Source organism: Protopterus annectens, chromosome 4.part0 (assembly GCF_019279795.1).
Source record: "Protopterus annectens isolate FY-2018-M chromosome 4.part0, PAN1.0, whole genome shotgun sequence".
Classification (NCBI taxonomy): Eukaryota; Metazoa; Chordata; order Ceratodontiformes; family Protopteridae; genus Protopterus; species Protopterus annectens.
In genome coordinates, this window is record NC_056733.1 from 1347556295 (window position 1) to 1347570000 (window position 13706).

Here is a 13706-nt window from a genome sequence, read left to right on the forward strand (position 1 = left end):
GGATAATATTCTGTCATGGGTCAGAAAGTCTCAACATACTGCAGTGTCCAAGGTGCAGCTTATGAAAGTGAGAGACTGAAATGGGAGCAGCTGGAACTTCGAGAGGCTAACTGTTACTGATTTTATAACAGGGCAGTAAACTTGTCATGAGTAGGACCTCTTTAGCCACAGCACAGAGACAGCATTTTGTCACAAACATATTTTACAAACATACAAAACTTGCCTGGTTAAGTCCCAAGTCCTGAGCTTAGCCTGAAAGCTACCCATATGAGTCAGAGTTCTACCTCAGTTAAAAAAGAATAAATAAAATAAAATGAACTACACAGACTGTATATACATTATACAGACATGAAGACAGAAACAGGAATGTCATTCAGGAGAAGCATGGCAACAAAGTAACGAGTGAAACTAAATGTAGTAAAAATAGTAACAACCTGAGACAAGCAAATGTAATACAAATTGTATATATTTATAAACAAGAAACAAGTCAGACAGTTCACTGGATGTAGTTTTGCATAAATAATTGTAGGAGAGATGCTAAGAACCACTGCAAAATTGCTTAAAACATGAACATCTTACTTTATAGTGTAGGTGCTGAACAAGCCTCATCCTGAATTCCTAGTTTCTTGCTACAGTGTCAGTTTCTGAAGATACTTGGAAGAGAGTCAGCTAGTCTGGGGGCCTGAAGAGAAAGCACTAATGCGAGTACAGACTCTCTTTTGTGAACGAACTCTACCTGAGATGGAACAGCAAGAAGCCAGTCATGCACATAAAAGAATATTTTAGTTTCCTACAGTTTTTGATAGCTGCATACAGTTCCAAGCACTTAACACTGTGGGTTTGTGGGGAGACCAAAGGAAAGAGTTCTGAACTGGTAATAGCAGTCTTCAGCTAGGAAAGGCATCAATCTTCTTAACTCTTTGGTTATTTTGATGTTTGGGTAGATGCCTTGGAGTTCTAAATAACACAAAAACTTTCTCACAGACAAGGAAGGGTAGACTACACCATTACAATTTGAAAGGTTTCATTTGAAACAAAGACAATTAAGCTGCTAAGATCTATAATGTGTATTATTTGCTTTGTTCCCTTTGGCACCAAAAGAAATCTGGAATATCTCAACTGGTACAGACCTTTTAGAAGGCTAGTTTTTGAGGAGATTTAGGACCCTGTTATTTTGTTTCTGATGGGGTGGAATGTCTTGCAAGGGAAGCAATGGAACCTAGGAAGGAGCAAGAAAAGCTATGGAGTACCTTCTATATATTACTTCCTTTATCCGTCTGTTCCAGAAGATTATTTTTCAAGCACTGAGATGAACAGTATATTTACACTCACCTGTGCCCAGATTGGAACAGTTGGGTAAGTGGTAGACTACAGCTTCTTGGTGAGTGTCAAATCCTCAACCTGTGGGCCTGGAACTTTGATGGAAAACAGATTAAGGGAATTGTTTCCAGCCTACACACACACACGCACACACACACACACACACACACACACACACACACACACACACACACACAGTTGATGCTGTGGGCCATGCAAAACCACAACAGGCACCATCTCCTCTGCACCCAAGCAAAGGTAAGGTAAGGAGGGTGAATCCTCACACCCATCATAGTGAGAGTATGGCAGACCTCCCTCACATTGTTAAGATGCTGGGAGACTTCAGATCTAAGCAGTAGGTAGCTTTTTTATAGCGGAATCTAAGAAAGATGTCCCGGTGTACTCAATGAACTAGGTGAAACACAACCAGGAAGTACCAATGCAGAGCAACATGGACTCTTACTTCTTTAAAACACTTTTTGAATAATTATGAATCACATGGATGGTGATACTACCCATGTTGGAACCAGGAGCTTGGGTCTTGATCTTATCATTCAAAGGGCCCCCATGCAACTCCACTTGGATATCCTGCATTTTGTCTGCTGTGTCTCTTTGTAAATAGATAAAGTGGGTCAAATAGTTCAGCACCTACAAAGATAAAGGATGTGAACACACTGTCCATATATATCCACTTCTGAGCTCCCTGTTTAAAATGGATGTGCACTTCAGATATATAGCTAGGGTGGGGAGAAGTCAGCAGTCACACCAGGCGCAAGCTTTCAGGGAGTGTGACAGGCACAACGCTGACTTATGGTAGTGTTGTAATGGCAAAATGCTGATACTGCATTAGCAGTCAGGGCTGAAGCTTTTCAGTGCTGTGTGTGGTATTTAAACTGTACCATGCGGTCTGATAGAGTTTATAAAAAACTTTCTTTTTATGATCCCCAACTCTGAAGGAGATGGCTTTTTTTTTGTATCTCAACTTACAGCTGAGGGATACCAGATTGGGGAAATGCACTTGGCACAAAATGAACTGGTTACAGCACTTACTGAAAAAGTCAGATATTTGCACCACTTGCAAAGGAAAATAAATTTTCTAACTGTAATACTTTTTTAGGCAACAGTTGTTTCTGCCCTATTTCCAAATGATCTATAAAAGGAACAGTATTAACATTTTGCATTACAAGGTAGTTTGAAAAGGAACAAACATTAAGGAAGAAAGTCTGTTTGCAATGTTCTGGGACCTAATGGGCATATCATTTTGAAAGTCAATCCTTCTGGGCATTCCATTTTGAATGTAAATTGCTGGCTTAATGTCAAGACTGGAGTCACAGTCATAATTACTTCCCTAACCACCACCAATGCCATGCCAGGGATTCAAGAATTAATAACACCTGGTGATAGTGTATATCTTGCAGTAATCACTGTTAAGTTTCTCTCACTTATCTAGCAGGGCTAGAAGCTGAATAAAGAGCCATATCTGTGTTTTAAATTCCTTACCAACGTGGTTTCTCCTTTAGTAAGACACTTCCCTTGTTCCTACTTCATATGTCAGAATATTTTCATGTTGTCCTTCCTGTTTTGTTTTTCATCTGCTTACCACAGAAGCTGTACTGCAGCTCCAACATTCAAGATGAAAGTATATCCATTAGACTGTTAGGATATCATTTAATTGTTGTATCCAGAAAATCCCTTTGTACTTGTTAAAGCCTTGCTTATCCTTTCGTGAAGCAGTTCACTAGAGACAAAACTGACTCACTTGTCTGTGCGCAGTTTACTGGTACTTTAAAAGTCTTTAAATTGATAGTTATTAAGATGTCATTTATTATCAAACCCACAATGTCACTGGCTCTTAGAAAGAAGCAACTATCTTGCCATCGGGATTACGAAATTTGAGGATGTGTTAAGTACTGGTATATTTGTATAGCACTAAGCAATTATCAATCATAACAGTACTCTTTGTTAAAATCTATGTACAAATAAACCCATTTTTATTTGTTGGTTTGACATGAAAACAACTTACATTTGTTTTAGAGTAATCCAGGATCTTTCTTTGCATCTCGAATCCATCTATCATGTTGACACTTTGCTCTGTTATTTCACTGTTTTCCTCTCTTTCCTATTTAGTCTCATCAGATTTGCAACTAACTTGATCAGTTCAGGCTTCTTTGATGGGTTATTATTTGCTAGTTTGGGTTCTTTTGCGTTTAGTACATAAACAGATTTACCTCTTTGCCCGGGTCTATATCACATCGTCAAACTCTTAATTTATCGAATACCTACCAGTTGAACCAGAACGGTCGAACTACCTATTCAGCAAATGACCCAATCATCAAAGTGGAATTCATCGAAAGATTTTACTTGACCAACTCCATGAAAGGTAAAGTTTTTTGTGTTTTTGCAGGGGGGCTGCACCCCATACACCCCTGCAAATTAAGTATACCAACTCCAAGATTGCACTACAATGAGGTAATGGGTAAATCTTGGCCAGTCGGCATGTCAATCACGCAACATTTTTTTTCAGGATGGCCAAGTAAAAAAATCTTTTGATGAATTCCACTTCAATGGTTAGATCATTCGTTGAACAGGTAGTTCGACAATTAGGTATTTGATAAATTAAGAATTCGATGATGTGCTATAGACTCCTCTGTCCTATAGTCTGGTTTTTTTTTTCAAAGCAACCTTTAGCCAAAGGTACAGTTGTGTTCACTTATCATAAATGTAGATGTTCGAGTGTATTCACTGTTGCAGTCATCACATTTGGGTTATCCCTGCCTGGGTAGCCCTTGGCCGGCCTGAATACCAGAGTCTTAGTATTTCTGCATCAGTTGCTGTCACTTGAAGAGTGACATCAGGTCATCATTGGTATAAAGGAAGGCATCCAACGCCATTACATCTGTTTTTCTTGCCCTAACCTGTCAGGAGCCCCCAAAGTATGAGGCCAGGCTCTGGTGGTAGAACCCTACCAGTGGAAAATAAATACCAATATGTCCCTTGTAAGGAAAGGAGAACAACAAGGAAAAAAAAGGAAGAAAAAGAGAAAGGGGGCTGGAGGGAGGGTAACCAGGGCTGTTACAGTGAATACACTCAAACATCTACATTTATGGTAAGTGTACACAACTGTACTATGTTCTTAAGTGTTTCATTGTTGCAGTCATCACATTTGGGTAGATTTCCAAAGCTGAGGAAATGGGTGGAGGCAGTCCAGGAAGCTAGGGGCTGGCTAGCATGCCCTGCAAGACTGCAGAGGCAAACTCTGCCCTGGATTGGAGAAGAGAGGCAGGTGGTAAGGTTTGGTAAAAGTATGAACAGATGTCCAGGTGGCAGCCTCCAGGATGTCCTTGGTGGGACTCCTCTGAGAAAAGCTGCAGAGGTGGAGGCTGCTCTGGTGGAGTGTGTCTGGACCCCGTTGTGGGGAGGCTCGCCATGCTGTTTGTAGCAGAAATGGATGCAGTGTGCTATTCATTTGGAAATGGTTTGCTTGGCGATGGCTTTGCCTTCTGCACCTGAAGCAAAGCTAACCAGCAATTGATCAGACTTCCTGAAGGGTTTAATCCTGTCCAAATAGTATATGAGCTGTCTGTGCACATCTAGAGAGTGCAGAACCCTTTCCCCCTTATTCTGTGGGTTAGGAAAGAAGGTGAGTAAATGGATGGATTGGTTGAGAGCCACACTGGACACCACCTTGGGCATGAAGGATGGATTAGTTCTGAGGGATACCTTGTCTGCATGGAAGATGATGAAGGGTACCACAGCCTTGAGTGCTTGCAGCTCAGAGACTCTTCTTGCTGAAGTGATGGCCAGGAGGAAGGCTGTCTTCCAGGAGAGAAATTTTAGCTCTGCAGAAAAAGCTGGTTTGAAAGGGGGCAGGGTGAGCTTTTCCAAGACAAAGTTAAGGTCCCAAGCTGGTGTTGGTGCCTTTCTGGGGGACCTCAAGTTGCTAGCCCATCTGAGGAAATGTTTAATCAGAGGGCATGAAAAAAGAGGCTGCTCAGTGGGAAAATGAGCAGAAAAAGCAGAGGCATGAATTTTTATAGAGGAGAAAGAGAGACCACTGTGCAGTAGGTCAGCTAAGTAATCCAGGATGAGAGGGATGGAGGGCTGTGACATAATGGCCCCCTTAGCCTGGATCCAAGTGCAGAACCTTTTCCATTTATCTGCATAAGACTTTCTGGTGCTAGGGTGTCTGGCCTCTCAGATAACATCCAAAGCCTGTTTACTGAGGATGGCAGACTGGTCAGGGGTTAGGATATAAGCCGAGCTGCCAAATTGAGTGTCTGCAATTGGGGGTACATGAATTCCCCTTCCCTCTGGGTTAGGAGGTTTGGAATCTGAGGAAGACTCCATGGAGGCACCGGGGACAGGCTGTGCAGCAAGGGGTACCAGTGCTATCTGGGCCAGTCTGGAGTTATGAGAATGGTCCTTGGTTTTTCCTCCCTTATTTTGTGCAGTACCCTGGGAATGAGAGGTAGGGGAGGAAAGGCAGAGACCGAGAGGTTTACCCAGGGAAGGACAGGACATCCACTTTCCAAGCCATGCAGTGATGCTCCCTGGTGCAGAATTTGCTGAGCTGATGTTTGGTGTGGGATGTAAAGAGGTCAACCTCTGGGGTTCTCCATTTCTGAGCTACTAGGAAGAAGGTGTTTCTGTTGAGCTGCTTTCTGCTTAATTGGTCTGCCAGGGAGTTGGACAGCCTGACAGGTATTGTGCTAACAGGTGTATTTGCATGGAAGAAGTTGTGAACCAAAGGGTCATGGCCAGCCTACACAGTGGGTAGGAGTGAGTCCCTCCCTCCTTGTTGATGTACCACATCACAGTGGTGTTGTCTGTTTTGATCAGGAGAACTCCTGGATAGAGAAGGAGTTTGAAAGCTATCAAGGCCTGCTGCACAGCCATCATCCCTTTTTGATTGATGTGCAGGGGGAGTTGCTGGGGGTTCCATTGGCCCTGTATGCACCTGCTGTCTAGGTGTGCACCCCAGGTGTAGTCTGACTCATCTGTGGTGAGGGTCTGGGCAGAGGGGTGTGGGGAGAAGGACAGTCCCTTGTTGTGGGAGCAGGCTGTTGCCCACCAAAGAAACTCCTTCCTCAGGCAAGGAATAATAGGTAGAAGAGTTTCCAGATCTTGAGAGTGTTGACACCAAAGGCTCTTTAGGTACCAATGAAGTTTCCTCATATACAGTCTGGTATATGGAATGAGGAGTATGCAAGAGACTATGAACCCCAGGACTTGCAGGATTTTGCTTGCAGAAAGCTGGGGCCTGGTGGCCAGTTGACAGAAGTAAGCCGATAGGAAAATTTGTTTCTTTGGTGTAAGGCATGTCATCTGGGATGCTGTGTCCAGACTTGCTCCCAGGAAGATTATCCTTTTGGTGGGTACCCGTTTGGATTTCTTTTCTTTGATTGTGTACCCTAGGGAGGTTAGTAGATCCTTTACAAAGGCCAGGTCTTTGAGCAGCTTTTCCTGATTGTCTGCCTGAATAAGCCAGTCGCCTAAGTAGGAGTAAATGTGAATATTTCTTTGTCTGCAAAAGGCAATGGCTGGAGCCAGGCATTTTGTGAAAACTCTGGGAGCAGTAGATAAGCCAAAGGGAAGCGCAGAGAACTGAAAGTGCTGAGATCCTGCCCTGAAGCGGAGATATTTTCTGCAAGACTCCCTGATAGGAATATGGAGGTAGGCCTCTTTTAGGTCCAGTATGGCTAGCCAGGAGTCCTTGGACAGCATGGGTAGCAGCTGCTGGAGGGTGAACATTTTGAATTTTGGGATCACCAGAAAGGTGTTTAGAATGGCTAGATTGAGGATGGGGCATCAGGTGCCCTCTTTTCTAGGCACCAGAAAAAGTCTGGAGTAGAAACCTTGGCCTATCTGCTCTGCAGGAACATGCTCTACTGCCCCCAAGGAGAGCGGGGAATGGATTTTCTTTTGAGCCTCTGCCCACTGATTTGGCAGCAGATCTGGGAGCCCTTTTGGAGTTGGAAGAGTGTGAAAGGAGAATTTGCACCCCTGAGACACAATGTTCAGAACCCATTGGTCCTTGTTAATGGTGGCCCAGGTGCTTGAGGGAAAGGAGAGTTTTCCTCCTAGGGGTATGTGAAGGTGGGCAGAGATGAGGTTGGGGAGGGGCGAGTCATTGTGAGGTCTTACCATAAGGGGGTGGCTTAGAACTCCCTGGCTTTGAAGTGAAGGTAGTCCACTGCTTACATCTCTGCAACCCCTGGGGCTGCTGTCTGGGAGGTCTGTTTCCATGGGGCCTAGGCTGGCCCTGTCTACTCGGAGCAGGAAAAGACCAGTGCTTGGAGGGAAAATGTCTGCTGGACCTGTAAGAAATCTTTAACAGTCTGCATAGATTTTGCTTTTTCTTCCATCCTTTTTAAGATCTCTTCTGCTTTAGTGCCAAACAAGTTATCTTTGTGCAAGGGTGCATCTAACAATTTTAATTTGACATGGTCTGGCAGGGGTTGTCTCTTAAGCCATGCATGTCTTCTAATGACAGATCTGGTGACTACTGCACTGCAAGAAACTTCTAGGGCATCAAAACCACAGTGCAAAGTGTGTTTTGTTACTTGACCAGCAGAATGCAAGTCCTGTAAATCTTTAGGTTCTGCCCATGCAGGAAAGGAAGACATTTTTTTGTTTAAGGAGTTCCAGGGTATGTTGCTGATACTTAAGCTTATGGAACTGACAATTTAGTGCCCGGATAGCAAGAGTAGCTGAGGTGTATACTTTTTTACCTCATCTGACCAGTGCTTGGGAATCCCTGACTGAAGGGGTGGGATTCTTAGCTTAGGTTGCTTTAATCCCTTTAGGCCCTTGAGTAATGACCTCAGGGTCAGCTGTTGGGAGTTTTAAAAACATATTTGTATGAGTTAGGGACTCTGTAGTACCTGTCTGGTTTGCTGGGAGGAGGGGAGTGAGGGCATCTGGAGTCGAGCTGGATTCAAGGAAGACATCATCCACCACATCTAGAACTGGGGGGATGGCTAAGGGCCTGTGTTGTGGAAGGTCCAGGAACTCTGAGTCTCTTTTTAGAGTGTGGGTAGTCTTGACTCTCCCATTGGAAATGCTCCCTTAAGGTATGCAAGGTTTCCCCAAAGAAAAAATCCTCTGGGAGAGAGGCTGAAGGAATGGATTCCTCTGCATCAGAATCCTCATATGTGGAGAGGGGCTGCATGTCTTCATAGTCAGATGCATCGGATTCATCCTACTCTTGTTCAGACAAAACTACTGGAGACAGATCTCTTTTTCTTTTTGAGGGAGTGGCTTGGCTTCCCCTAATCAGCATGATAAGGTCCTTCTGCCATTTTAAGCATTTGAGATTGAGGCAACGGAGCAGGCGCCTGAGAATGAGTAGTCGGTTTCTTGGGTGTGGTTCGACCCCTGGGCCTAAGGAACTCAGTTGTTTTCGAAAGAACAGTAACCGTGAAAGAAGGCGTCAGTTTATGTCAGGATTCGGTGTTGCGAAGGACTTCCTTGGAAGCCGGTGCATGCACAGTAGCTCCTGACCCATCCAAGGTAGAGATGACAGCAGGATTCTTAGAGAAAGAAGGGTTCTGCGGCATACCGGACTCCAAAAGGGTCTCAGTAGCGGCCTGCAAATTAACTGAAACGGGCATCAGGGGCTGCGAAAGCACCTCACTGAGATCAGGAGGACTGATGACCAGCTTAATGGAACCATCGTCGGAAGGTTTGGTCCTGTGCAGTCTGACTCTGTCTTTATCTTTATGTTTTTTTGGAAGATCTGCTGTCGGATGGCTTACCGAAGCCATATTGGAATTCGAGGACTGTAAATGGAAATATCTGGCTACAATAAGGGCCTAACGATGAACAGTTGTGGTGTTAAACAAAGCAGAAGCAACGAGGGACTTCTTGGTCTGGGCCTAGACAAGTGACGCAGTAAGAGTGGAAGTCTCGGTGTGGTATTTGCTTTCCAGAGGCAAGACAATTATTAACTTTTTCTGACATTGGTTAGTGCAAGAAAAAAAGATCCCCAATGGGGTACTTAGCTTTCGAAGACTTCAACTTCAATTTGGAAATGAAACTCAGGTAGAGGCTCACCAGCACTTGTGCTAACTGCTTCTTCTTCAGGCTCCACGGCAAGAAAGACTGATGTAATGGCGTCGGATGCCTTCCTTTATACCACTGATGACCCGATGTCAGTCCTCAAGCGACAGCAACTGACACAGAAATACTAAGTCTTTGGTATTTAGGCCATCCGAGGGCTACCCTGGCAGGGATAACACAGATGTGATGACTGCAACAGTGAAACACGAAGAACATCTACAGTTTATGAATTATGCTTAAACTCTATTCTGGCCTTGTCTTAGCTTGGTGCAAATCTCAGATTATTTCTTGTCTCAGTGCTACTTCTGTTCTTTCTTTATTTTTATTTGCAATTTTATTTTATAGTTGGGTGTTGCTTTCTTCCAACATTTTTTTTCAATTGTTATCACTGCTTTATGTCATATTTCTTAAATATGTACTGTAGCTTTCTTGTTGGCTAGTTTTGACCACAAAATCTGTTTCTTCTGTCATCATTGTTCATCTCGTTCTCTTGCATCTGGTTTAATTTAAAAACAAGCAACATTATAAATAAACTTACTCACAAAACCATCATGAAATAAAATGACTAGCAGATTTTTTATTCTTTTCAAACAGGAACAAAATGACCATTTATGGGCAAATGACTGATAGCTATACAATTTAGATTATACAAAATTCATGAACCTTCACTTTCTGTTGTTTCTTCTTGAGCTCTCCTTGACCAATGACCATCTTATTCTCATGTTCTGGACCAATCACAAACTGCCAACATTACTTCCACTCGGACTCCAACGCCACAATAAAACCTCCCTGATTCTACAACCGTGAATGGGTGGTTGGCCATCAGATCTTCTCTTAGTACAATCCTGATCAGTTAATTGTGGCATTCTGGTACGTTAACTTTCAAGCCAGTGAAACTTTTTTCTGGAAGTGACAGGCTAATTGTGAGGCACACAAGGAATTGCTTACTGTATCACACCACCGTCTTCCCTGCCTTCAGCACCACATTTTTCAGCTTTATGTACATTAAAACAAAAGAAAGAAGGAGAACACCAAGTGTGGAATAACAAGAGTTAAGGAGGGAGCAGGAGCCCCAGTCGGACAAAGTATTATTCAAAATTAACCGATTTGGTAATCAGTCTGGCACATTAACTCTTGTAAAATCATGAATGTTTCTCATGGAACTGTGACACATTTTAATAAGAACTTTTACTATCTATAACAAAACGTGCCCCGCGGTGATGGTGCTGCGGTAGCATTGTTGCCTCACAGTAAGACGCTGTCCGGTTCGATTCTCAGCTAGACTGTCTTCTGCGTGGAGACATGAGTGAATGGGCGTACCTTCGTTGAAGGTTGTGCGTCAGGGATGGTAACTTGGCACGTAAAAATCAACTACCAATCATTAGCAGACCGGAATTCCGCTGTGGCGACCCCTAGCCGGAAAAAGCCGAAAGACACAAACTATCTATAACACAACCATATGACATTTCTCTACCTCAAGTGCAACTATCCTGTGGCACTCAACCTACAGGAAACTTGTATTTCACGCAAGTTTAAGACAGGGACATGTATACGCAAAGTCCATTTATGATATCTCTCTCTCTCTCTCTCAGTTTAGCAGATTACCTCAAAAATCTATCAGCTAAATGGACTTGTACTATCTAGCTTTTTAGGAACTCAGAAACAAATGCAGTGCACAGAGTGTTGTGATTATACTCTGAATTCAGGTAAAAGACAGGGTTGTTAAGCACCTTTCTAATATCTGAAAAGTGCTTAAACTTTTGTTAAGCACCTCTAACTGCTGTTAAGCATTAGTGTCATGCTAAACCTTAGACAGCTTTAAATGTGTAAAAGCATGATGTGCTTCACATCTCTGAAACCTAGGAAACACTTTGGTCTAAGACAGTGGTGAGGATCTAAATCAGGGAAGGGGAGGGAGACAGAGACTGACAGACATATGTTTAGCTTCTTGCTGGTACCTCTGAAGCGATGTAAAATGTATCACAGGATTTCAAAGCTGAAAAACAGAAAAGCACTTCCTGCTCTTACACTTTTTTTCTCTCTCTGCAAGCAGTAGTCAATCGGTGCAGCTGAAATCTCACTGCACTTATAAAGAATTGTTACTGGGTTTCCGATCATAACTACTTATGTTCCCTTGACATCCATGTCTTGAGCACATATCAAGCAGGCAATGATCAGAAACCCAATATTTTGCCAAAAATATTTAGGCTTTTCTACTCATATAGAATTTCCAAGCAGTAACCATTCATCTTCTTTAGCCCAGCATAGGTGGAATCACTCTCAGAGTGATGTGCTAGCCTCTGCATGTATCTACAGTTGTAGCAGAAGAAGGCTGGGACAAAGCACATTATTGGAATAGAGTCTTAGGGATGAATGTATTCAGTTCCCAGCCTAACTGCTATACAGTTACCTAAAACACCTGTCATGTACACTAAACCAGCCTGCAATAATAAGACACAGCGCTCTCCTATGTCAATGTAATCAAAATCTTCTCATTATTTTAAGTCACCGAGTCTAAGATGGTAAATATCACTCAACATTTTGTAAATCATTGCTCTGCATCTTTTTACTGGTAAACTCAAATTTTACCTTTACAAAGTTCAGTGTTACTAACTGCACACAGCTATGTTCATGAAGCAGGAACTTGGCATACAGGTACAATAACATACTGGGTAAATAAATATCGGATATGTGTATAAATTTACTCGATGTATCAGACAGCTTGTCAGTACAATGTGTTAACTTGAGAACTAGAAGCAAAATCTCATTACTTAGATGTTAAACAGTCCCATCTTTCAGGCTCAAATCACTTTTCAAGTAGGAGACATCCTACAGAAGGGCCTCACTGAGACAGATGCCTGGTGTCAGAGGCATGGCCTCAAGCTCAATGCCAAAAAGTGCACTGTCATCCCCTTTGGTAAAAACTCTGTACCCATGAACTACCACATAAATGGCAGTCTACTTAAGGTTGAATGTGTGATAAGAGACCTTGGGACCCAGGTGGACAGTAGTCTCTCCTTTGATAATCACATCGCCACAGTAGTCAGAAAATTCTTCTGTGTGGCACACCTCATCACAAAAGGGTTCTCATCCAGGAAAAAAGAGGTAATTGTTCCCCTCTACTCGGCACTCAGTCCCATTATAAAGTACAACGCCCCTTTTGGAATGTACCTCATAAGACATCTGCAGCAGCTGGAAAGGCCACAGAAGTACCTCACAAACAGGATTACTGGCCTCAAACAGATGCCCTACGCTGAACGTCTCAACAAACTCCAGCTTTACTCTGTAGCATATCGCATACTCTGAGGAGATCAATGCCTAACATATAAAGCTATGTTAAACCCAGGGCTGTTGGACATGCTACATCTTAGAAATCCCAATCCCTCTGAGCTACACGCTCTAAAAACCTAAATCTTGTCACCACAATAAACAGGACATGCTGGAGGGATAGATTCTTGTCCCAGAGACTTCCTATACTCTGGAACAAGCTACCCATCTATGTCAAGCAAAGTTCCTCATTAGCACTCTTCAAGAAAAATCTTGATGAGTGGATAGGAAATAGGAAATACACCCCGGGGATCACTTCTGTGGCTCTGCTCGACAGGGGCACAGGAAATTAACTTTCTTGGGTGGCATAAGCCAGGGAACCTTGTTGGCTAGGCTTACTTAGGCCCTTAGGCTGATAGCCTAGTACTTACCTATGAACCTACAACTGGCCTCCCAAATGATGCAATACTTGTCACAGTTCCATGCAGTTACAACACCCCACTACCAACCTGTCACCTCCAAATACTTACAGGAGTCTTTCTGCTCGTCATTGATTCTTGTTGTTGGGTAGTTGTTGTCTGCATCTTCGTAATACCCATCTTCTATGGAGTTTGGTGGACTAGAGCTATCTGCAAAACACATAAAAATGACTGCTGTCAGCTGACACAGGAAAGTTGTAATCATTGAGGGGAAGTGGCTGTTCTTAAATGCAATGTGAGAATACTGGCTGAAACACATGAAGTGCCTCTTTCAACATCTTTCTTATGAACAATATGTACACTGTATCTGCGTTATAATGCACTTTTCTGCTTAATAGTCTTCCCTCTAATTGCCATGTGATGCAAGTTGCATTTAAAAATCCCTGTACCTGGTAGAGAATGCTTTACTGCAGCAATTCTTTTCATTTCTCTTTAATTCAGATTCCACAGACAAATAAAATCAGTACTATACCTATTTGCATTTGCCTTTTCACTTTATAATTAATACATTTTCACGTACTGAAAATATGCTAATTAGATGGAAGGCAACTGTGCACATCAAAGGAATAACCTGAATCT

General features: G+C 42.9%; 1 protein-coding gene across 1 annotated transcript in view; it reads right to left on the bottom strand.

Annotated features, from left to right (window-relative positions):
• Positions 1–13706, bottom strand: part of AFAP1L1 (actin filament associated protein 1 like 1) — a 507629-nt gene that overhangs the window by 262550 nt on the left and 231373 nt on the right. The window contains exon 6 of the mRNA XM_044069203.1: positions 13179–13277. Within this exon, the coding sequence (XP_043925138.1) occupies positions 13179–13277 (99 nt within the window). The remainder of the gene's footprint in view (positions 1–13178; positions 13278–13706) is intronic.